Genomic DNA, 26,747 nt, shown 5'->3' on the forward strand with positions numbered 1-26,747 from the left:
AGAAAGAGTCTGTGCTTAAACCATATTTTAGATTTGACACATTTAAAAGGTGTGCAGTATTATTTGTGTTATATTAATTATGCGTTATATTATTCAAAAGAAATTGTGGTTCACTTTGCATCGGAGCATTAAAAGTGGTAGCCTATTTTAGGGGGGTAGGCTACATGGATTAATATGGAAAATGTCAATATTTTAATATATTATGCCTATATTTGTATTTATATTTTTTCCTTTGATAAAAAAAAAAAAAAAAAACATGCATTTTTGTTATTCGTTACCTGTCCTTTTTTTTGACATAACTTATTGGGAAAAAGACATTTGTCTGTAAACTGATTAAGAAATTGCTGCATGTTTAAATGTGAAGCACTGTATAATTTAGTTCCCATTATTTAGGCCTAATTTGCTTAAAACAATAAACGAACAAAATTAAACCGGCACAATTAAATCTTTGAATCTCTAAAGAATTAATAAAATGTCCTCACGATTAAACTCAAGTTCTCTCATAATCAACAACATTCACATGATGTAAAAAAAAAAGCTTTAGTAATTGACAACTAAAGTAATTTTGAAGGGAACCTTCTTTACTTGCTTTTAAAGTAGGGTAATATCATATGGCCTAAAAAAAATCCCAGTTTTTTTTTTTTATTTTAGAAAAAAATAAAAATCTGATTTATGATTTAAACTGATTTTTAAATCAATATTCAAATGAAGAAGAAATTTTACAAAACAAGTTTTAATATAGTTCTTTATCATTCATTTAGCAGTCAAATTTATAACTGCAACAAGATGATTAAAAAAACACCTTAATGCTGGAAAGACCTTTATTTATTTATTTTTAATTATTTTTTTAATACTAGCCCATCATGCATCTAACCATCCACTCAGCTTTAAGAGCTGTTCAGATTAAAACTGGCAGCTCAGCAGTGAGTCAGTGTCATGGACGGAGGACCTATATTTTCTAGTTTATATTTCCATCTCATTATGCCACTGGTTGAATTTTTTTTTTTTTTTTAGAACTTATTTGTAAATAGAGCAGCGACTTTCTGTGTGTCTACACCGGACGCGAAAGTTGTCATCTGTGCCCCACAGCGAAAAGAGTGTCTAATCTTGATGACATCACACTACAGTGTCAAATCATCTGAACACAGTGTCAGAACATTTCATCATAACCAGAACGAGCATCAGTTCACTGATGGGGATCGTGTCCAGTGTATCCATCACTGTGTTCTGCTGTATTTGGTTCGATCGTTCCACTTGTATAGACCTGGCATGCGTTTTTTATTGTTTTATTTTACAGCCCTGTTTGTTTTAATGTTTTTATTAAATATCTGTATTGACTGCATGGTCATATTATCGATTTATTTACTGCCATGCGACCTACAAAAGTAAAGCTTGGCGAGTCGAGCCACGAGCATTGCTGCAGGTTGATTTTTGGCGGATGTGTTGTGCTTTTGTTCCCGCGGTCATCTTCGTTTCGTCAGGTGAAACGTCTCTCTCACTCGCAGCAGAGTCTGTGAGCAGCAACAACTTCCCCTCCACGCGCACTGATACCAGAAACACGCTCCGCCTTCACTCCGTGAATAAAGTATTTCAGTATGTTTGAAATGTTATGTTCATAACATAGCATATAAAATAATAATAATAATAATTTTTTTAAAAATAACAGGAGAGTTTCAAAGTGGCTTAAGCTATGTGTAAACTTTTTTTCCCTATATCACATGCCAAACTAATAACATTGTAAGCATTACATCTTTAATTGCTGGTTTCTGCTGTGAAGATTTTGTTTGTGATGAAAATAACAGTACATCTATGTCAGGTATTTTATCTAAACAGATCGATTAACTTCTTCAAGATTTCAAAATCAGATAGCATGCTGATAATGTAGCGCTGTAAGATTAGATTTGTTTGAACGCATTATTGCGAAAGCGATTGAGTGTGAATCTGTTTAAATCATGCTTTAACCCGAAAATAATCAGTCAAAGAAACAGACAAACTCTTAACATCCCGCTCGTGTCTTGCAGTCAACCTTCTGATCAAGCTAAACATGTTTAACATGAATTATTGCTGAATATGCACTTATATGGCATGAATTGTACTCGTGATGGAGCGCTCTTGGAGCGGGTGAAAACCACAAAGCTCATATTCAATTGTTTGTGCAAAAATTATTAATGTGCATTAATGACAGGGAGGCGCCGTCTCATCACTTAAATTTTTTCATGATAATGAATGTATAATTTTTTAATTAACATAATATTGTGGTGTCTCACATGCATTAAAATATATATCTACAGAAAGCTTGAAATGTTTTTAAATGAAAAGGAATAGTGTAATCTGTGAATGTTGCATTTCTCTCGTCGGAGAGAGCCAGCACTGTGAATATAACCAAAACAACAGTCCTATATAAACTCATAAGACACTGTCCATATGAAAGAGCAATTCACACCTTTATCTCGACCCCACAAGCCATGAATAACTATCCAAAACCCAACCCCCTCCAGCAGGACAGAATTCGGTCTGTGTTTTGGCTCTGAAGAACGGTGTGTTACTGGGGTGAAACATGCCTGCACTCAGCAGCACTACTCTTTGTATTCATAATTTTCTCATAGCCCATATTATTATTTTCACAAGACCATAATGATAATAACAAATCATCAATTAATAATTAATCGTTATTTTACAGAGATGGGACCAAGTCACACATGTGCAAGTCTCAAGTAAGTCTCAAGTCTTAACCATCAAGTCTCAAGTAAGTCCCAAGTATTTTTTTCTTGGGCAAGTCAAGTCAAGTCAAGTCACAAGCTATGTCAAGTCAAGTCCAAGTCAAGTCACCTTAATATTGTTATTTTGCAGAATCTGATCTTAATAAAGTTAAAAGACGAGATATAAGTAACTGTCAGTAAATTAAAATAATTTGGATTTGCATTGTAAATACTCATGTTCAGTAAAATGCATCATGGAATCAAACAAAATTGTAACTTCCTAAAATTATTTATTTTTCACTTCTGCCAACAGTGTTTGAAATGTTTTACATTTTCAACATTGAGTCCATAAAACTAAACATCCAACAGACTCCTATCTGAACACCTCTCTCTCTCTCTCTCTCTCTCTCTCTCTCTCTCAAACACAGTTTACATATAACATTTAACTGTTACATTTCTCCTCTCTCTCTCTCTCTCTCTCTCACACACACACACACACACACACACTCTCTCTCTCTCTCTCTCTCTCTCTCTCTCTCAAACACAGTTTACATACAACATTTAACTGTTACATTTCTCCTCTCTCTCTCTCTCTCTCTCTCTCTCACACACACACACACACACACACACACACTCTCTCTCTCTCTCTCTCTCTCTCAGAGTATAGAATATAAATATGACGTATTTTCAGTTGTTTCATACTTTTTTGTTGTGTACAGTACAGACCAAAAGTTTGGACACACTTTCTCATTCAAAGGGTTTTCTTTATTTTCATGACTATGAAAATAGTAGATTCACACTGAAGGCATCAAAACTATGAATTAACACATGTGGAATTATATATGGAATTATATACATAACAAAAAAGTGTGAAACAACCGAAAATATGTCATATTCTTGGTTCTTCAAAGTAGCCACTTTTTGCTTTGATTACTGCTTTGCACACTCTTGGTATTCTCTTGATGAGCTTCAAGAGGTAGTCACATGAAATGGTCTTCCAACAGTCTTGAAGGAGTTCTCCGAGAGATGCTTAGCACTTGTTGGCCCTTTTGCCTTCTGTCTGCGGTCCAGCTCACCCCTAAACCATCTGGATTGGGTTCAGGTCCGGTGACTGTGGAGGCCAGGTCATCTGGCGCAGCACCCCATCACTCTCCTTCTTGCTCAAATAGCCCTTGATGCCTTCAGTGTGACTCTACAATTTTCATAGTCATGAAAATAAAGAAAACTCTTTGAATGAGAAGGTGTGTCCAAACTTTTGGTCTGTACTGTATATATGTATATATATATATATATATATATATATATATATATATATATGTGTGTGTGTGTGTGTGTGTGTGTGTGTGTGTGTAATATGCACTTCTCATGATTGGGTAATCGCGGCAGCTACATTTGTTTTTCTGATTAATTGTTTTGCTCTATGAGAAAGACAAGGTAACAAAATATTCGGGGCTTATGCCCCCTTAGCCCAGCCCTAGCGCCGCCCCTGGAATGCGTTTTTTTGACGGCCTGCTAGCGGATCATTAGGGGCTGTTCACATCACGTCTTTTGTGCGCGCAAGTTCGTCATTTCCAATGTAGGCGCGCGGTATGCGCGCTCATATTGGAAGCAACGCGCTCACGACGCGCACCGCGTTAAAAACATCTAAACTTTTCAGAATGCTGCAAGCGCACTGCAGGTCATGTGACAATAACTAACCAATCAGCTTCATCCTTTCCCGTATCAACGTTGAAAGCTCAGCTAACATGAAGGAACAGCTGTTCATAGCTGTAACGTTATATGGATTGCCATTTTGAAATTAATTTAGTAGCAGAGCTACTGCGAGCGATTTTTAGTGCTGCAAATCCATTTATCCTTTGCTGAAATTTCTACGTCTTCATTGAGAGAGAGCGTGTCATGGATGCTTAGCAACGACAGACGCCCCAGGAGCACTTCTGCCCGACCGCTTTGGAAAGAAGGAGAAAGCGGCGCGACTAGCGTTTTCCACGTGTTTTTAGTCGCGAACTGAACTATTGAAGACAAAAGCGATGACCCTCGGTACCTCTCAGGCTGACATGTTGATGTGATGTGATATCTGATTTAAGTGGGCGTGGTGTGTGTAAGGTAGAGAGGGCATGACTGATGATAGTGTCCTGATCCAGTCACGACGCTATTCTCAGCCTGCGCTCCAGCTGAGTAATCATCTTTATTTTAAAAAATAATTTATATATTTTATATTCAAACTGAAAACATGATTTGATTAACACTCAAGTCATTCAAGTCATCGTGTCTCAAGTCAAGTCAAGTCCCGAGTCTTTAACTTCCAAGTCCGAGTCAAGTCTCAAGTCCTAAAAATAGCGACTCGAGTCGACTCGAGTCCAAGTCACCAAGTCACAAGTCCCCATGTCTGTTATTTTACGAAAATCATTGTTGTTTGTGATCGTGGATGTTTGGGCAAAAGGCTTTAGGACCAAGCGGAATCCTCTGTTCCCACCTCACAGCAAGCAGGACTCCGCTTCACTGTCTGCGGTTTGACTTTACTGAATCAGATTGAGGCGAATAAAACTTATTGATCATGATCCCAACATTTAGCAAGCAAGAAAACATTCATTCTACCTGAAGGAAGACGCATTTTATTGAGCTAATGCTGTTAAAGAGAGAGAGACAGAGAGAGAGACAGAGAATTATTTTTGAATTTTTAAGCTCCTTTATTTAACAATTTTCTAACAACAAAACATAAAAACCATTTTAATTAAAATCCACACAAAGCACCAAATTGTATTATTCAACACAACTTGCAAAAAATAAATCATCATTTATAACAGTGCACAAATCATCTTCATAATTCCATACATCTTTAAAACCCTCAATATTATTCATTAATTTATAAAACATAAATTCATGTCTTATTCTTGCTTTAACTAAACTCCTGAAAGTGCCATCAACATCATTTCCTTTCTTCCCCTCAGCTTTTTTCCTTCTGGTTAGAACAATTGCCGTCTTTGCTTGACCAACAACAAAATTTAATAAACGCCCCTTTTTTCTACTTTCTTTCCAATATTTAAAACCATAAATAAAAACAACATTTGAAAAGACAACCTTGAAACCTGTGAAGATTTCTTGAAGTCTTACAAAAAGACAATTCAATCTATTACAATACAAGAAACAGTGAAAAATCGTTTCTATATTTTCACAGAAAGGGCACTTACTTTCAACACAACGATTAATAATACTTACAAAAGCATTTACTGGAACAATTCCATGTAAGAGTTTCCATTGCAAGTCTCCTGTAATTTTGGTCAATGGTGGTTTGTACAATATTCTCCATTCCGGTTTACAATTTTCATCAACCCCAAAATGTGATTTCCAAGGTATATCCGTTTTACTCTTGAGCTTGTCCTTATTCCACACTTTTACACTCATCTCATAAAGTTTCGTTCCCCCAACTGAGCATATTTCCAAACTCTTTGCTCTCATATCATTAAGCAATGTGTGAGAAAACTCCTCCTCTGCAATATCCGGTGAAACATCCATATTTGGAAAAGTGTCATTGTTATCAGGTACACAACCATTATTGTATCCCATTATTGACCTCATCTCTTCTTCAGTTAAGAGCCTTTTAACTTAGTCCAAGAAAACCCCAATTATCCTCCTTGATTTAATTCCTAGACACTGTGCCGTTGCATCAACTCTGTCAAAGTTGCATCCACACACATCCAACAATTGCCCCAGGGTGACCACTTTCGCATTTATCAAGCCTTTGGTTATTCCAGATAAAGTCTTTTCGCCGATGTCCAATCTTGCTCCTCGTACTAAAGGTTCCTTCAGGAGCCAAAACAAAGACAAAGCCGATGTCTTCCTTGATATTTAAAAAAAACTCCATGCTTTCAAAACACTATAATAGTACAAGGGTAAGTCTTTCAAGTCTTTATCCACACACTTAGTCCCAAAAATATTTTTCACAAGTCCGATTCCCCCCAATCTCTCCAATATGAGACTTGTTCCAGCCTTCCATGTATTATTCTCACCATAAAGGAACTTTTGCACAAACTGCAACCTGAAAGCTGTTTTTCTACTTTCCAGGTGAAAAAGTCCTTGTCCCCCTTCATCTTTTGGTAAAAACAAAACACATTGTGGAACCCAGTGTAATTTACTCCAGAAAAAATCGAGCATTAATGCTTATATTTTTAGTAACAACCCCCTAGGTGGTTCAAGTGATGCCAGCCGATGCCACAGGGTCAACGCCACCAAATTGTTAATTATAAGTGTTCGCCCCCTTTATGACATTCTGGGTAGTAGCCATTTCCACCTTTTTAATTTTCCTTCAATCATTTCTACTACCCCTTCCCAGTTTTTTTTTTTTTTTTTTTTATGCTGCTCATCACCCAAAAGACTCCTAAATACTTGATTCCACCTGAAACCCACTTTACTCCACCTGGAAAACAAGGTTTTTCCTCCTTCCACCCACCTATTTCTACAGCAGCACATTTACTCCAATTTACTCTTGCTGATGATAATTTTCCATACCCCTCTACAATCATTTTCATTCCTTCTACATCATCTTTTCCAGTTACCGCCACCATTACGTCTACATATGCAGACAAATATAGTTTCTGTTCATCATACAATGTAACACCCTTTAAAGCTTTTCTCAATTTGTGTAAAAATGCCTCGATTGTTATATAATATAACATCCCCGATAGGGAACACCCCTGTCTTATCCCTCTGTTAACACCAAAAGGAGCACTTAAACCACCATTGACCTTTGCAAAACCTGTCAATTTTGCCACATCAAAAACATCTCTAATTAAAGCAATGTTATCAATGATCGATCTTTCAGGCACACAATATGACTGATACTTATGTATTATTTGCTCCATTACTTTTTTTTAAACGATATGCCAAAGCTTTTGACAATATTTTTAAATCAACACATAAAAGAGATACTGGTCTCCAATTTTTTATTTCCTTCAAGTCTCCCTTCTTTGGTAACAAAGTTAACACTGCACGTTTACAACTTAAAGGTAGTTTCTCCTTCAGTATGCTATCACAGACAACCTCCAAAAAATCACTACCTAATATGCCCAAATAAGCTTTATAGAACCCTACTGTGAGGCCATCAATTCCTGGAGCTCTTCTAATATCCATACTTTGCAAAGCCTCATATAACTCCTCCTCCGTAAATTGTGCCACTTAATTCACCTTATCAGTATCCTCTACTTGTGGTAAATCACTCAGGAAATCGTCAGACAATTGTTTATCTTCCACATATTCACTTTTATATAGCTCCTCATAGAACTCAACAATTCTCCGCCGTATATCTGATGCTTCACTTAGCTGCTGTCCATTAGAATCTTTTAGGCAATGAATAATCTACTTTGGCCATTCTTCTTCTCTAAACCAAAAAAAAAAACTTTGAAGGAGCATCCATCTCAGAGAAACCTTGGAAACGGGATCTAATTAAGGCACCTTGAGTTTTATATCCCAACAGATTTTCCAAGACATTTTTTTTTCTTTTAACATCTTAAAATACTCATTTTTCCCAGTTACTTCAATTAAACCTTGAATTTCAATAATATAATTTTCAATCCCCTTTATCTTTTTGGCTATGCTCCTAGTGACATTGAAATGGTACTGTTTACACAACTGTTGTATTTGTTTTTTCCCAATTTCCCACCATAGTTGCATGCTTGAAAACCTACTTTTTTTACCCCTACATTTTTTCCAAAAAAACTCCTAGCAAAACACTATTAAAAATCCATTATGAACTCTTTCTTTTTAGAAAATTGATAAAAATACCAGCTGTCACCATTGCATGATCGGAAAACATAACAGGATTAATGCAACATGATCTCATAACTTGTAACTGATGTCTAAAACAATATACCCGATCTAATCTTGCCATAGATAGCAGATTATCTTTTAAATGTGAATTAAAATCCCCTGACAAGATGAGATAATGTTCAGGATCACAGTCTTGCAATACATTAGTTAAAGTTTCTAAAAATTCCATTCTTTCAACTGCCAATACAGGAGCATAAACATTTATTAAAGTAAATTAGATTTTATCATATTTTGCAATAACCTTTAAAAGCCTTCCTTTCACCACCTCTTCTACTTCATAAGATATCGGGAGGAGAGTCCTTGCAAAAAAAATTCCAACACCAGCACTTATATTAGTTTTATGACTTAGAACTACAGTTCCATTCCATTCTTTTTTCCAATCCACTTCATTAAAATAATCACTATGTGTCTCTTGTGCAAAAGCTATATCAACATTTTTAATTTGCATCATTTGAAAAAACTGACTTCTTTTCCTTATATCTCTTGCTCCATTTAAATTTAATGTGGTTACTTTTAAATCAATAATTAGAAAAAAAGCACCAACTTAAAACCAACCAAGCTAAGCAACATCTAGTTGTTATCCATTTATTTACCACCATCACCCAATTGTTCTACACGCACTTCTTTTTTTCTTTTTTAGACGGTGTATATCCTGACTGGATAAACATCCCTCACCTCTCTGCTTCATCCAGAATTTGGCCGAATCAATAAATAGCTCACGATCAGGAAAAAAATCAGTAGCTACCACATTTCTTTTACCTTTTGTGCTACTCAAAAATTTTTGTACTCTTTCCAAACTATATCCAGTCTCAATACTTCTTTCGTGTTCCATTGATTCCACAACTTCCGCCTCTCCATAACTAAAAACAGACAAATCATCAGCAGAAGAATCATCTGACGCTTCATCTGTGCCTTCTTTATCCTTTACTACTTCCTGACTTTTTCTGAGTGATTTAGACTTTGAACCCTTTTCACTCTTGTCAGCTTTCCTTTTTACCACTGGAACTTTAAACATGTTAGTCTCATCATTCATTATTAATCCTTCCTCATCTAAAATCTATTTCTGAATGTTCATTTGCTTCCCTGCTTTGTGACGTTTCTGCTTCTATAATATCAGTGTCTTTAACATCCCTCTTTCTTCCTTCAACACTTTCCATTTCCTCATTTTCTCTAGGATTTCCAACTGTTAATTCTTCATTACTTTGGTGCACTTGGTTTTCTGACTCTGACCCATTTGCTGACACACCAGCCCTCTTATCTTTGGCGCTAATTGTTAGCGCTCTATCCTGTACATCACTCTGCAAGGAAGCAACCTGCTCAGGACATGAACGAGCTAAGTGCCCCTGTTTATTGCATCAAAAGCATTTCATTGTTTCAGTTGTAGCAAAAATAACATAATCAAACCCTTCAATTCTAAATTTCAACACAATGTTCAGTTCCTCCATATCATTTTTCAAAATCATATGGAGTTGCCTTCGGAAAGAAACAACATGTTTCAGAAGAGGAGACTTACAACCTACTGGTATCTTCTTAATTGCAGAGACAATTTGTCCATGTCTTTGTAGTTCACGCTCCATTATCTCATCGCTTATGAATGGAGGCACATTAGAAAGAACAACCCTCCTTGCAGGATTTACAAGCGGAAAAACCTGAAAGTATTCTTCTCTAATAACTACCCCTCGTTCAACAATCAAATCAACTTTCTCAACTGTTTCCACAGTTTCCAACTTAAAGATTACCACAGCACTATTCATCCTTGCTGCCGACTTTACGCAGCTATATTCTACTATCTTTCCTACGCAGAACCTGATTTTACCAAGTGAGACATGTTCCTGGGACAACATCGTTGTTGACCCTGGAACAACATTGTGATTAACCAATCAGATTTGAAGAACCAGTTTTTAGATTTTGTGAAGTTTACGCTTAAAATCAGTGTTTGGTGATTGTACATCAGTGTCATTCATCTATCATTTCCTCTGATTTTAGGGATTACTCATGGTTAAGGTTAGGTTTAGGTGTAGGGATATGGTTAAGAATATATTTTTGGAGTAAAATGTTGTTCTAGGGTCAACAAAATATGTTGACCTAGGAACACATCGAACTTGGCAAAATCAGGACGTGCCTTTCCTACAGCCAAACTACATTCTTTAACGGAATATTCCACGCCGACCGGTATTTTAATACCATGCCGCCTCGTCAATTGCACCAGCGCCATGCCTCAAAAAGGGGTAGGCTACTGGCCAGCACCCAAATAAATATTTTAAACACCACTCCTAACAAACTCTTTATTTGCCACAACCAATAAAGGAAAACAAGACACTAGTCACTATAAGCTAGATAAAAGTTAGAAAGAAAAAAAGTATCACTCACCACGCTCTCAACCATACACCTCACGCTCTCAACCATACACCTCACGTACTCATCACACTCGCGCATGCGCACCAAGAGAGAGAGAGAGCGAGAGAAACAGAAACAGAGAGAGGAGAGAGAGAGGCAAGAGTGGCTATTCTTAAACTTGGAGCTCATTATATTGAAGTACAAATCCAAACACCAGAAACGTTATGCATTTTATGAATAATGAAATGTTATGAAAAGTATGCATTTTATTTATTCACATGCTGTATGGTTGAAATAATACAAGTTCCGTTGTTTAAAAAAATTCTTTATTGGCTAATGTTTCATAAACCTTCAGTTGTTATGCTCTAAAATCCATGCCATTATTAATTTCACAGTATTTTTACCAGCTAAATGACTAATATTTAAAGTCACAATTCTATAATGGTCAAAATTACTCAGGCCAATGGTATTTTTTAATGACATTATTTTATTATTTTTTATTATTATTTTTTTTTTTGAATAATTGTAGCCTACATAAATAGGTAAAGCAAAACAAATATTCGGATTGTCCCTTATTTTTTCCCTTGTTTTCTTAAAGAATAAACACATATTTTTTTACAATAATAAACATGATAACATATTATTAATTAATTATAAATAATTTAAGCAAATAAAAACTTTTTTAAAAACTTGAATTTAGCTTAAATACTATTAAACTAACTTTAAATTCTCAAGGAGTTTATAAGTAAAAAAAGTTCTAAATGAACTTGTGTTAACAATATAATTAGAACTAACAATATAATTCGATTTTTTTAAAATGAACAATTCCTGTAGCCTATAAAATGGGACAGCAACCTAGTGGTTCTCAACCTTTTTTTCCAGCGGCCGCACTATGGTCTAATAGCAAATCGCATACAATTTACAGATTACGTCAGCAATACAAACCAACCTGATTTATAATATTATAGCCTTACTATTATGATATATAATCTATTACATTCATTGAAATAAACAATTATACTCCCCATAAATAAAAAACCTGATGGTGTCGGGAGCTGAACAATTTTGTGAGATTCAGCTTGAAAGGAGTAACAGCACAAAGAAGTTGCGATTGTAACGCATGTTCCGCATGAGCAATCCGGACGCGTACACGGCCAGCGCGGACGCAGACCTCTTCAATTTATACTTCTGAATGCGCAGGCTGAGGATCCGCTCTGCAATTGACCAGAATTATTGCACATCTGGCTGTCTTTATATTCTTTTATTGACGGATTGCACATGTTCGAGTAGCAATGAGATTCTTCACACTGCCTGCACGTGTGCAATTGTGCTTTTGAAGCCTACTGACCACGCGTACCTGTCCGCGCGGTCGCCTGCTCAGAGCCTCGGCACAGGATTTTTACGTCACGCCTACCTAGCGGTCCATAGCGGACTCACGGACGCAGAAAGTTTGACAGAGGCTTTAAGATGCAGGCTTGCATGACCTAATGCGCAACATTTCAGAAAATGTGCGTTCACAAATGTAGCCTATTTTGATCCAAATATGGAAAGCACTTTTGAATTTAATAATATGAGGTTCTCTCTAGATATGTTTTGCCACATTTCTTCAATTAAGGATTGCTATGGTGTTTCTATTTGCCTGGACTTCTTCAAGTGAGTTGCGGGGCAAAAAAAAAATGAAAATCCAGCACTTCTCCTTCAATACTGATTCTGCGACTATTCACAGTTTGCAAATGTTCATTCGCTGGCATTTTTTTTTTCTTAAAAAACAAATTTGTCCATTCTGATGCGCAATTTTACCTTAAAGGCTTATATTTCATTAGTAGCATAAATGTTTTTTTAATTCATGTAAAAAAATAAAAATTTACAGACTGATAATTATTATTATTTTTTTTTTAACTCAGCATGTGGTGCGGGCCGCATCTGAATTTGTGACGGGCCGCGGGTTGAGAACCACTGCTTTATATCAAACATTCTTAAATCGTCCAAAGCTGGGCATCACGGGAGGCTGATCTGCACCAGAGCGTGTGAAGTGAATGTAATGAACAAAGTCATTTTCAGATGCAATGAGAAAAAAAAAAAAAAAAAAAAAAACTCTGGATAGCCTAGATTAGTCCCAGGCTCTGTTCTGAAGTAAAATAATTATAATTACTCTTAACCAAGAGTAACAAATTTGCTGAATGTTTTCTCTATTTTTTATTTTTTAAACACACTAAAAAATGTTTTACGTTTTTCTCTGAGGAAAAAAATATATGAGTTGTGTATATATTTCATTTTGACGGATTAATCACCTATTTTCGTTTGCTTCATGTTTTTTTTTTTAAACACACTAAAAAATAAATCAGAGTTTGTGAGAGGAAGACAATAGGCTATAAGAAAATATTTTACAACAAATCCTTTAAATTTAACAAATTTATCAGAACAAAACAATAATTAAAAATAGCTATATAATTCTAATGGATAAATATAATTGCAGTATATAATAATATAAGCTTAGTAATAAAAAATTATAATAATATTAATAATTTAAAGCTAAGCATAAGGTAAGTTTGGGCTTTCTCAATCGGGAGAAATCCAAACGTTTCCATATTTGTGATGTTGCCCATTTGAAGCTTAAAGCTGCAGTAGGGAACTTTTGTAAAAATATATTTTTTTTACATATTTGTTAAACCTGACATTATGTCCTGACAGTAGAATATGAGACAGATAATCTGTGAAAAGAATCAAGCTCATCTGGCTCCTCCCAGTGGTCCTATTGCCATTTGCAGAAAGTCATCCGCTCCTGGTAAAAAACAACCAATCAGAGCTGCGGTCCGTAACTTTGTTTGTGTTCAAAATGTAGAAAAATGAACATAATAAGCGAGTACACCATGAATCCATTTTCCAAACCGTGTTTGTCCTGAATCACTAGGGTACACCTATAATAACTGTTTATATTCGGACTATTTTAGATTGCTTCGGGGGTACCGCGGAAGAGTAACCCAGTACCTTTGTGATTCTTCATAGACATAATCAGAGAGAAGTAGCTCCGGCTACAATGTTCTTCCGCAAGACGCAAGCAGTTCTGTTTATTAACCGCTAGAGCGTCAAAAGTTCCCTACTGCAGCTTTAACTATTATTCATGAGGTAAATAGGCTGTGTGCGTTTCAGTATTGATGAAAAAAAATCATAATTAACAATATTTCAAAGTGCTCACGCCGAATGTCTGGTGAACGACTGCTGTTTCCACTGAATATGTGCCTGAGGCACCAGCGCGATCAAACAGCTGAAACAAATAATACATAATTTTTGGTCACACATAAGGCATAATTCAAAATGCAAAGTGTTGTTGGTAGATTGAAAAATCAAGAATAATAACAGAGTTAATACTAATTATTGCTAAATGCTGTACCGTTCCCATTTCACTCTGCATCTGGAACCTGAAGATTTTTTTTAAACCAAGAACCGAAATGAAAATGAAATTAAAACATTTAGCATATATATATATATATATAGGGCTTATATTTATTTACTGTTTAATAAAAATAGCATGCATATGATCCTTTGTGCAAAGGTCTTTACATTTTTGTTTAGTAGACTGTAGCCTAAGACTATCATACATTTTAAAAATTAACAAATTGTACTTTTTTTTTTTTTTTTTTTTTAATGTTACAATGTTATATCATAATGTTATTGTTGTTTTACTTCCTTCTTTTATCTCATTTTACAATTACATTCATTTCGCAATCCATCCCTTTGTGCCACCTGGCTGTAGTTTCGCGAATGATTTTAACAGGCGACTGAATGACAGTTACCCCTGCGGCACCGCAGCGGCGGTAAGGCCCAGATAGGCAGGCCACCTACTGTATTTTTGTTTTTGCTATAAGAACAGACCTAAGCCATCAATAGCCTTTAAAATGACTTAAAATGCATTATACAAAAATCAGTGAGGCAATAATGATTGGTTGATAACATTGTTAAAATACATAATGTAGGCTAATACAAAATAAACAATTTATGTACATAACATATTATTGCAAATACCTGCAAAGGGAGCCAAAGGGTAACTGTTGCTGATACACTTACAGGACAATCAAAACCTTGTTTAGGCTATTGGCTAAACATTTAATTCAAATATTCACTTTCATTTTGGCCATATTTTTGTTCTTTTCAGCAAAAAAAAACAAAAAAAAAAAACATGTGGACATCACAACCCTTACAAAAATAAACCATGGTTTTATCAGAGTAAAACTTCTTCATTTTCTTTTGCATGATGTCTGAATGCTTGAGACTATAAAATAAATTAGAGTCATAATAAAGTTAAATTTGTAATTAGTAATATATACAATTTATTCTTTACTTTTTTTTATTTCATTAAAGTTCTATTTTCACCCATATAGTAGGGGGACACAACAATACAATCCTGCTTAGGGCAACCATTTGGCCAGCAGCTGCCCTGGTTGTTGTCATCGTCCAGTTCAGTTCAGTGTCTGTGCTATCAAGTCAACAATATTACAAAATCAGAAATCAAGTATCCCCAGCTAAGCAAGCCAATAATCGTAATCAAAGAGTTTATTAATCTCATTTACAGTAGGCTTGATTCTGAGTGTATAGTAGCTATTTTTCTCAGCTATATTCACACTTTTTTCATAATTAAAATTATAACTTGATTGGAAGATATAATGACGGCACATGTGGAAGATAAACCTCTGCGGCCTGCTGCTGTTTTCCTACACAAGGATTTGAGAAATGTGAATGAAATTTAACTTGGTATGTCAAAATGAATTAAATTGCTCAAAATTTGTTCAAGTGTGGAAATATAATATATAATAATATAATATATGATATATATAAAATGGCAAACCGTTCAGGAAATAATTATATTTATAAAATTAAGTCTGAATATATAGAGTGAAATTCTGAATATATATATATAAATATATATATATATATATATATATATAGAGAGAGAGAGAGAGAGAGAGAGAGAGAGAGAGAGACTGACTTTTACACACCTTTTTTATTCACCATAGTTAAAACATTTTTTTGGGATATACATTATTAAATCACAATCACATTACACATATTTCCTCTTTTTTAAATAAATAAATACCAGCATTACCAAAATTACCAATTAAAAACAAAACAAAAAAAACATTATCATTCAATATAACCATTGCTTCCTTAACACACCATCTCCATTTAAAAAACAGAGAACATTATTAATATGCTTGTAATATGTATATTCTACAATCACTCCTGATTCCACTAAGGATTTGAATAAAGCCACCATACAAACATCTCTGCCTGCATTTTTTTCTTCATGCGACTTTGACAAAATTGCCAATTTAGCTTGACCTACGACAAAATTAGCAAGTACACATTGGGTCTCATTCACTAAATATGCGTAGGCACAGATTTTTGCGTACGGACGTTTTCACGAATAAATCATGATTCATCAAAAACTTTCGTATTAAAATTTATTCTAAATGTACGAAAAGATTCAAGAACAACTTATACCACACGTACGCAATAATCATGTGGGCCTTAAGCATGTGTTAAGAACCCTATATAATTAGATGTTATTGATAAATTATAATTACGGTTTCAATTTTATATATATATATATATATATATATAAAATATTAGAGGTCCAAACAATAATCACCTGATCTATCCTTATATAAACGGTGATTAATGTGTCTCATCTTGTGTTTAGAGGCATGGCAAACTCGGTACTGCTTGAAGAGATCGCGGCGCGTGCTCTAAGGAGAGAGCGCGTCTTTAGAGAGCGCACAGATATGTTCGCGGAGAGTGACGAATGGCTGTTCAGTCGCTTTAGGTTGCCCAGAGAAGTCCTCATTGATTTTTGCAACTCACTGGAACCACACCTAAGCCACATCACCAACCGCTCTCACCTTATTTTCAAGCCTGTGTTATAACCCATGATTCCTTTTTACCTGTGCCCGTTATGCCAGTGGATACACTTTTAAATAACAAATAATTTTTCCTGGCTTCCACCTCCGACAGCAAAACCTCACGTTCATTATCGTTAAAGTTATTTTTCTTTGTCTTTTGTTTCGGTGCCATAATTGTCTTTCTCTGTACAAGTGCCTCGTTGTGGAAAGCCCTTATATGGAGCTGGTTTGGGCGTGAATTATGCTAATTACTAACCTCGTGCACACGGACGCTCATTTAGGAGACTCCAAATTCACTAACAGAAGAACGAGTTTAAGAAGCTCATGTGCGTATGCACGTGTTGTGAATTAGGCGGAAAGTTCTCGTGAGAAGTTCAAAAATGTGCGTATAAATAAGAAAATTGTAAGCAAAAATTAGTGAATGAGACCCACTGTCTATTGTAGCAGGCCTATTCCCTTTAACACTCCTGTGCATATTCAATACCATGATATGCCACATTACTTAAAACCCTATCACATATGTGGGAAACAAATTACATTTCTAATTTCTAACAAGTCTATTTATATTTTTCTCATCTCATATTCTTACTGTGTTATGACCTAAAGCCAGGGGTGTCAAACTCAATTCCTGGAGGGCCGCAGCTCTGCACAGTTTAGCTCAAACTCTAATGAAACACACCTAATTCAGCTAATCAAGGTCTTTAGGGTTACTAGACATCTCCAGTAGATCTGCTGGAGCAGGATTGGCCACCCCTGATGTATATTTTACAGATGGTGTCAAATTTAACAGTCATGTATGTGCTAATTTGCAATGTGTGATGTCAACACAGATGTTTAGGGTTATAAAAAACTAACTAAATTTTAGTAGTTCCTAAGTAAAAAATATAATGGGGGAAAAAATATGAAGGTCATTTCTTTAAGTAATATTACGTTATGCTACCCCTCATATTTGTTGTTCATGTGTTAAATACATATTCATCTTTTTTTCTGTCTTTAGGACATGGAAGAAGATCTTTTACAGAGTGCGATTGAGAAGACTGCCATGGGCATCTTCGTGATAAAGCATCCTGCAGATGTAGGAATTGTGCTAGAGGCTATGGCAGTGCTTCAGGACCTCGACAGCGTGGCTTTTCAACTTCAATGTTGTTTGGTCTAATTTATCTTAACTTGCAGTACCCAACAAAGTTGCGTTTTACATTTGAAATTCAGCAAAAACTCTTCATGGAGGTGGATGGAGGTGAACTCTCTATCAAGGCCCAAAATGTCAAATCTAAACTCCACCAGTAAGATGGACCGATTTTTAAATGACTTCTGAGACTACAAACGATGAACCTCAGAATATTTCAGCAGCGTTCATGCAAGACCACTGCAGAGGATAAACCGTGATCTTTAGATCAAGACCTGCTCTTGTTTCTTTATCTTAATTTGGCCCTTCTTTGGACTGACTCAGAAGTTGATTGATTAGAGAGCTGAATCTATGACACATGGATGAACTATATCATAAGAGACACGGTTTATAGTTTAGGTAAGGGTCAGATACTGTATGTTCACATTATTTTGTAATGTCTATATATAATTATCTTTGAAACTAAAGCGTTTTTCTTGAAATAGTATTTCCAGGTACTGCTGTTCTTGGGTACAGTTTTAAGGTTTCTGAGAGAAATGAAATAAATGATTGTTACAATGTTTTTAGTTTTTAAACACAGTTACATGCAGTGTAATTTTACCTATGTTTATGATCTTGCTTAAAAATTTGTAAATCTTGTAAAACTTATGAAGGTTTACATATATTGTTGATCTACATGTCATGTATATAAAATGAACTGTCTTTGTTTTTCATGTGTTTTTTTCAATTTTATCATCAGAAGAGAAGTTATTTATGGCAGGTTTTTGAAAGCACAATGATATTTAGACGTCATTTAAATGACACTTTGTTCAAATGATTAAATAAAGGATTTACAGAAGGTTTTTGTGTTACATGAAATGAAACTGTCACGATTTACGCTGCCGGAAGGAACACGGAGCCGAGGATAGATGAAATAAGGCTTTTAATATATACCATTCATGGAGCACAGCGATAGACACACGTAAGTGAGTGAGTTAGTCACAAGTGAGGCATCAAGTGAGGAGACCCGACCAAACAGAACTGAAAGGACAAGGCTTATGTACAAAAGGATAATTGGGGAAACACAGATGGATGGCATGACTAAATTAACAGGGACATGGAACACATGAGGAATAGAATAGACACACCTGGGAACTAATCAAACCAAACACGGAAAGACAGAAACTGGGTCACGGGCAAAAACACACTAAATGAGTCCAGGTCGATGACTGACCAAGGTGGAGCCGGAGGGACGAGGGAGCCCGGTGGAGCAGGTGGGATGACAGGCCACGGTGGAGACGAGGGAGCTAAGAGCCAAGGCGGAGCCGCTGGGTCGAAGGACCGAGGAGGAGTCCAGGGCTCGGAGGCTGGAGGCGGAGACAGGGCCTTAACGCGCCAAGGTGGAGCTGGAGACTGGCAGTCCAGCGGCGAACCATCGCGCCCCGATGGCGCGGACTGAGGGTGAGCTGCAGGACTGACTGGCACCAGCAGGGATGACGAGGAACTGGCTGGTCTAGGAGGAGGAGAGAGGAGAAGGATGGGAAGGACAGGAGGATCAGGGCTGGACAGAACCAGCGAAAGTGGAGCAGAGGGACCAGCAGGTCTTGGAGGAGGTGGGAGAGGGAGGCCGGGAGGGAACACAGGAGATACCGAAGATTCAGGGCTGGGCGGAGCCAGCGGAGAGACGGAAGATTCAGGGCTGGGCGGAACCAGCGGAGACATAGAAGATTCAGGGCTGGGCGGAACCAGCGGAGACATAGAAGATTCAGGTCTGGGTGGAACCAGCGGAGACACAGAAGATTCAGGGCTGGACGGAACCAGCGGAGACACAGAAGATTCAGGGCTGGGCGGAACCAGCGGAGAAACAGAAGACTCAGGGCTGGGCGGGACCAGCGGAGAGACAGAAGATTCAGGGCTGGGCGGGACCAGCGGTGACACAGAAGATTCAGGGCTGGGCGGAACCAGCGGAGAAACAGAAGACTCAGGGCTGGGCGGAACCAGCGGAGAAACAGAAGACTCAGGGCTGGGCGGAACCAGCGGAGAAACCGAAGACTCAGGGCTGGGCGGAACCAGCGGAGAAACAGAAGACTCAGGGCTGGGCGGAACCAGCGGAGATGGAGCAGAGGAAATGACTGGAGGAGGTAGGAGTGGGAGACTGAGAGGGTATACAGGAGAATCAGGGCTGGACAGAACCAGCGGGGAAACAGGAAAATTAGGGATTACCTCCATAGACCAGTCCATCAGATCCAGAACTTGCTCCATACGATCTTCAGAGACTGCAAACAGCTCACCCTCAGTCGCAGGAGTGTGGGCAGGGCTTTCCTCCACGCCCTCGATCTCCACGAGAACTCCCACGATGCACGGTGTTGCCGGCTCACACACCTGGTCAGTCGCGCTCTCGAGATCCTGTTCCCTGTCAGTGGATGGCTCGGGCTCTGCGGCTGCGGTGGGCTCTGGCTCCGTACGGCGTGATGGTGGCTGGCTGGTCTCTGGGTAGGGAGTGGGACTGGCGAGATCCTCTATCGGGCAGACGGTGAAAGGTGAGCCATTTCTCGCCAGAGTCCACTCCACGAATGCGGCGAAATCCTCCCGAGGACCATCTTCGGGCGACAACGCTCTGCACTTGGAGTTCAGGCTGGTGTTGTAGAAGGTGCAGAGCGCGTCGTCCGGGTAGCTGGTGGCATTAGCTAATAGAAAAAAACTGTCTGGTATGGTCCTCGAGAGAACGTCCTTCCTGCTTCAGCAGGAGGATGAGGAATTCGGGACGATAGAGGGGATCCATAGAAACTAAGAAAAGAAAAGACTGTGAAAAAACGAAAGCAAAACGGAGGGAAAAACACGCAATTTTAAACTTTCTTTTTTTGGTCGGGTCTTCTGTCACGATTTACGCTGCCGGAAGGAACACGGAGCCGAGGATAGATGAAATAAGGCTTTTAATATATACCATTCATGGAGCACAGCGATAGACACACGTAAGTGAGTGAGTGAGTGAGTGAGTTAGTCACAAGTGAGGCATCAAGTGAGGAGACCCGACCAAACAGAACTGAAAGGACAAGGCTTATGTACAAAAGGATAATTGGGGAAACACAGGTGGATGGCATGACTAAATTAACAGGGACATGGAACACATGAGGAATAGAATAGACACACCTGGGAACTAATCAAACCAAACACGGAAAGACAGAAACTGGGTCACGGGCAAAAACACACTAAATGAGTCCAGGGGGGTATTCCAAAAAGCAGGTTATGTGACATACCTGGGTATGTTTAAGGGTAAGTTCGTGGATAACCTCAACGTTTGGTTCCAAAAACAGAGGTAACTTTCTGGGTATGTATGTAACCATAGCAACTGACTCTCTGAAGATAACCTGCTCGAGAGCAGGTTATGTTTCAGTGTAACTTCGTTTCAGAAGGTTGGTGAGCATGGCGTGCCCTTTTGACGAGGATCCTGTGGACGTTGAAGCACAAATTATACGAGGTTTTTTTCATCGGGAGAGGGTTATAAGACCGCGTATTGATGTGTTTGCTTACCCTAATGAATATTTAAAAGAGCGTTATCGTTTTTCAAAAGATTCATTAGTTTATTTAACACGTCTTTTAAAACCGCATATCGCAAATGTGACAAACCGCGGCTCTGCGCTTAGCACAGAAAACATTCTGTGCATAGCACTTAGGTTTTTTGCGTCTGGCCATTTTTTGTACAGTGTGGGCGATTCAGAGCATGTGGGAAAGGCAACTGTGTGTAGAGCCGTTCGTACAGTGTGTCTGGCACTTAAACAGTTGTTACCCACGTTTGTACAGTTCCCTGGCCATAAACCTCTGCTTGTTATTAAAGACGAATTCCACAGAGTGGCAGGTTTGTCCTTTGTAGTAAAATATATGACGCATATTTAATATTTAGTCATATTATTAATATCTATACATGTATTCCTTATGCACACACTTCATACTTCCAAAACTTTCTGTTTCAGGGTTTCCAAATGTAATTGGGTGCATTGATGGCACTCACATTCCTATTAAAGCTCCATCAATAAATGAGGGAGACTATGTTAATAGGAAATCTATTCATAGTATCAATGTGCAGGTAACAACTTAATTTTTTCCCCTTCTTAAAATCATCAAAGTCATTACTTTTTCCACTAACTATAGGTAATATGTGAGGCAACCCAAATCATCACCAATGTCGAGGCAAAATGGCCAGGATCTGTGCATGATGCCAGAATTTTCCGCGAGTCATCATTATGCCAGACATTTCAGCAGGGTATGATTTGCTTTATACAATTTTTGTTTTTTCGTTTTTACTATATTTGTGTTGTACACTTCAATCATTACAGGACAGTACAATGGTTACTTGCTGGGGGACAGAGGATACCCTTGTCTGCCCTATTTAATGACACCCTACCCTGAACCTGAGCCTGGACCACAGACACGGTTTAACCTGGCTCACAGCCGAACACGGGCCAAGGTGGAGATGACTATAGGGATCCTCAAATCTCGGTTTCAGTGTCTGCGTGGGCTCCGGGTTAGTCCAGAGAGGGCATGCGACATTATTGTGGCTTGTGTTGTGCTTCACAATATTGCCACTATAAGAGGAGAGAGCCACCCTCCTTGTATTGAGGAAGATGGCCCAGAGGAACACCGACAGATTTTAGAGGCCAACAGAGACGGAAGACTTTTGAGAGACAGGATTTGTCAAAATTACTTTTATTAGTTTTTTTTGCACTGGTCTGCCAGGCAGTTTATTTCTTCATTTCCTGAAAAACAATAAAAGTAAAATTCATTAAAATGTTTTTTTTTTTATATTGCTTTACACATACATACATACATACATACATACAGATAGATAGATAGCTAGATAGATAGATAGATAGATAGATAGATAGATAGATAGAGACAGACAGACCACTTTTAACATGCAACAGATTAATATTCAGACAAGTTCTCACCTTAAGGCGATTCTCAAGTAATTCTATTTCAAGTGCTGCTTTTTTAATGAGGAGCCTTTTCTCTTCCATTTGAAGCTGTATAAGGTCCATCTCCATGTCACTTTTTCTTATTTGTTTTTGAAGATGGACCTTATACAGCTCCTTTGCTGGCAACTAAGGTGGAAAAATGTAATAAATGAGATTGTTTGGTCAGACAATAAAATTAAAATATGGACACATGGACACAAATTCTTACCCTGCTTAGATTGTGTGCTGAGGCTGAAGGACCCTCATCTGTGGGCAAATCCCTAGGTATGTACTATGAAAGGACAATGACAGTTTGTTACTCTAATGCAAAAAGGGGCCATACATCATAATGGTATGCATCATACCTCAGTGGATCTACCAGCATTGTCCACTTCTGTCACAGCAGATGTGGTCTCTTCATCGTCATCATCATCTTCATCCTACAAGACAAATATTCAAGTATACATTATTTGGCAAAAAAAAAAAAAAAAAAAAAAACCCTAAAAGTACCTGACAACAAATCACTTACAACTGTGACAGACTGTGTTCTTTCTGGAGAGTCCAATAATACAATCCGTCCATCAGTATCTATAAGAACACACAACCCGTTAAATTCTCAATATTATCAAAGAAAATAATACATCATATGCAGTTAAATAAAATAAGCCTACATAAATTAATCTTGTTCAAAAAGCCTTTAAGTGACAGAGATAGTAATTTATCAGGATAAAAAATGAAAACAAATCATAGAGGTAAACTTACATTTCACCCTTTTTTCACCATCACTTGTGGTGCATAGTATGTGTGATGAACTGCCCCCTGGAATGCCAGCAACCACTGGTCGCCCTTTATTAAGGGACAGAGCCAGCTCCTCAGATGGGGTGAGGGGAGGTGGTGGTGGCCCCCCGCCAGTTAGACGGGCTTCAGTCTTTTTTCTGTTAGCTGCATGACAGAATGAATATACTAAATCCTGTTATAATAATAGTTCAGTAATTGTGTAATGAAATATTACCTTTTTGCAGAATGTTTTTGTGTTTCATTTTGACTTGGCTTAAAGTTCTTGTGGCTCCAGAAGGATTACACCTTATTAAATAAGAAATATACATTATTATTTCAAGCTAAAGAAATAAAATGGCAGGAAAAGTAAATGCTTTCATAGTGATTTAACATATTCAAAAGTATGTATAAGTCATACTTCATTATTTTGCATTTCAATAAAACGGGAGCCAATACCAAATTTGTAATTTAATACACTCACGCATTTACTCTGTCCGTTATTTTTTGCCAAGCCAACTCTCTTGCTTTAGCCGATGCAGCTGTATTGCTTCTTTTTAATATTATTGGCTTAAACTCCTCATAAGCATGCATTAAAACTTCCAACTCCGCCTCTGTGAAATACGCGGCTCTCTTTTTTTCGCTTTGAGTTTCCATGGTGACTCGTGAAATCGGCGATCCATTGAAAATGTCTTTATACATGCACCGTGCACGCGCATTAACTCTGGGTAACCAGTCAGAGGTTGATTAAGCTAACTCTTCTCAGGTGTTTTGGAACCGACATACTCATGGTATGCCTGTTTGGGGTAAATCAACCCAGAGGTTATAGTTTATCAAATGGTAAGTTAACCAAGCTTTCTGGAATACCCCCCAGGTGTGACAGAAACATGCGACAACAAACCATTAAAATATGTATTACAATTTAATTATAGTGAAGTTATCAAAATTATGTTGAGATAACTTGATTTAATTGCACAGAATTAACATGGTCCAAGCATATATCTGAAATAAAATAATAATGTTAAACTTACATATGTTTGTATAACTTAAAAAGAATATGAACACATTACTTTTTGAAAATGCATATGCTTAACACAACCGTATTATAATGAAACGTGTTAGGAACAATCTGTTACTATTGCCTTCTTGTGCTCACCCCATGCAAACATGGCATTGATATGACCCTCTGAGTTTTCATGTACTTTAAATCCACCATCTTTGTACATTGCCTTTTTCCAACGAGAGAATCCCAGTTGTGATGTGAATACAGATGCTGGGGTTTTGGCAAAGAGAAGTGTCGACATGTTTCACGCAGCAGCAGTAGGTGCTCATCTCATGGGTCACCTGACCTGTATGGCCAAATGTCCGCTGAGCAGAAATCAGCTCTTACATTCTCAGTACAACCGTTACTGTGTTAGTTAAAAATTTAAAACTGGTCCTTAATCTTAAAACCTTAAAAAATTGCATTAGAAATTAGAAAGCTAATGAAGTGTTTCTAAAAAAAAAAAAACAGAGATATATATTTTTTTTTTATCTTATTAGAATTGAAACTATAGGAATCGATGAAATTCAAATGATACCGAACTCAGTCATTGTAAAATGATATTTTCTATATTTTTGTAGTATACTGTATGTGTTTGTTAGCAGCTCGAGCTGTTGTGAATCCTGCCCACTTCTTTGCATCGTCAGCACATGCTTCAGTGCTCTGAGAGTGTTTATAGAGCTGTGAGTTTAACACTTCATGACTGAGAGCAGAACAGAACACAATCTTCATCATCACACAAGACACAACAACAACAATGAACAACATCATCATCCTCATCTGGACCATTGCAGCTTTTATTCAAGGTAGGGTGTCTATTTTTGGTAATGATGATGATATTGTTCACATCAATTTAATATTTTGTTATTAAGAAGATTTGCAAACTAATTTATTTTATTTTATTCAGAATCCAGAGGAATCACTGTGACTCAGCCTAAAGTTAAAACTGTCCAGCTCGGTCAAACAGCTACAATAGAGTGTAACATAGATGTAGGAATATACAGCAACGGCTTATACTGGTATCAGCAGAAACCTGGAGATGCTCCTAAACTTCTCATATATGCCATAAACAGCCTCCAGTCAGGAACTCCATCTAGATTCAGTGGCAGTGGATCTAGTGGAGGAAAAGATTTCTCTCTGACCATCAGAGGAGCCCAGACTGAAGATACAGGAGATTATTACTGTCAGAGTTACCACTATCCAAACAGTCAACATGTGTTCACACAGTGATAAAGAGTCGTACAAAAACCTCCGTCAGTCAGAGTCACAGTGACTGCACTGATATACAGGAGATACAGTTTGTAACAAACAGCAGTTTGATTCAACATTGATTGACAACATTTCAACATTAAAACAACATTGATTCTTGTTTTTGATTATATGATTTGACATTTGCTACTATAGCACATTATGCCACAATAAGATTTGATTAATACATACAATAATAAAGCCACATATAAGAAGATGACAACACTCAACTAATGTTTCCTTCTGGTATTTTTGAACATCAGAAAACAAATCACCTGAAGACAGACGCTTCATATAATGACTATAACACGACATGTTTCCATGTAGGACTGAAAAGAGTTCCTTCTTGTGAAAGAGCCATGGGCAGTTTATTTAAAGTACCTGAACATTGATGGAATAAGAGGCTCTTTGTGGATTCTTTTATTGCTGAAAATAATAATAATAATTGTAATATGAATCTTATACATGACACTAGGAGCCAGAGTGATTCAGTAAGAGCTGTGAGAGACACAGATACTGAAGGACACACATCAGAATGAATCATTGACTGAGTCTCATCACAGATCAACAGTTGATTCAATCATTCAGAAGGTCAGTATGACTGCTGAGAGTCTCAGTGTGAACAAACCTCATCTCTCCATCAGTCCAACACAACTGACTCATTTCAGAGAATAAAGAGTCAAACAGTCAAACTCATATTTGAGTGATTGTGTTCCTCTCAGAATAGAGCAGCTCCATCAGCAGATGTTCAGCGTCCTCACAGGAGCTTCATGATACAGTAAAACTACACAGAGTCAACACACAGAGAACCAACAGTGATCTGTTTCAGTGTTTGAGACTCACAATTTGACTACACAGTCTTGTATCATA

At 37.4% G+C, this 26,747-nt stretch overlaps 2 protein-coding genes and 1 gene segment (V, D, J or C); 2 read left to right on the forward strand and 1 right to left on the reverse strand.

Annotated features, from left to right (window-relative positions):
• Positions 1–26,747, forward strand: part of LOC128013754 (Ig kappa chain V region Mem5-like) — a 120,918-nt gene that overhangs the window by 36,017 nt on the left and 58,154 nt on the right.
• Positions 21,168–22,647, forward strand: LOC128013755 (putative nuclease HARBI1). The gene is made up of 3 exons (XM_052596954.1): positions 21,168–21,945; positions 22,011–22,122; positions 22,196–22,647. Exons 1-3 carry the CDS (start codon positions 21,784–21,786, stop codon positions 22,570–22,572), a joined length of 651 nt encoding a protein of 216 aa, XP_052452914.1. The 5' UTR covers positions 21,168–21,783; the 3' UTR covers positions 22,573–22,647.
• On the reverse strand, positions 22,550–24,459 carry LOC128013750 (uncharacterized). Its single transcript, XM_052596946.1, has 8 exons — positions 24,072–24,459; positions 23,826–23,896; positions 23,576–23,755; positions 23,343–23,401; positions 23,179–23,253; positions 23,043–23,105; positions 22,808–22,960; positions 22,550–22,615 (listed from the first exon to the last, which is right to left on the reverse strand). Exons 1-8 carry the CDS (start codon positions 24,287–24,289, stop codon positions 22,601–22,603), a joined length of 834 nt encoding a protein of 277 aa, XP_052452906.1. The 5' UTR covers positions 24,290–24,459; the 3' UTR covers positions 22,550–22,600.

The sequence above is a fragment of the Carassius gibelio genome, chromosome B25 (genome assembly GCF_023724105.1).
Source record: "Carassius gibelio isolate Cgi1373 ecotype wild population from Czech Republic chromosome B25, carGib1.2-hapl.c, whole genome shotgun sequence".
NCBI classification, from domain to species: domain Eukaryota; kingdom Metazoa; phylum Chordata; class Actinopteri; order Cypriniformes; family Cyprinidae; genus Carassius; species Carassius gibelio.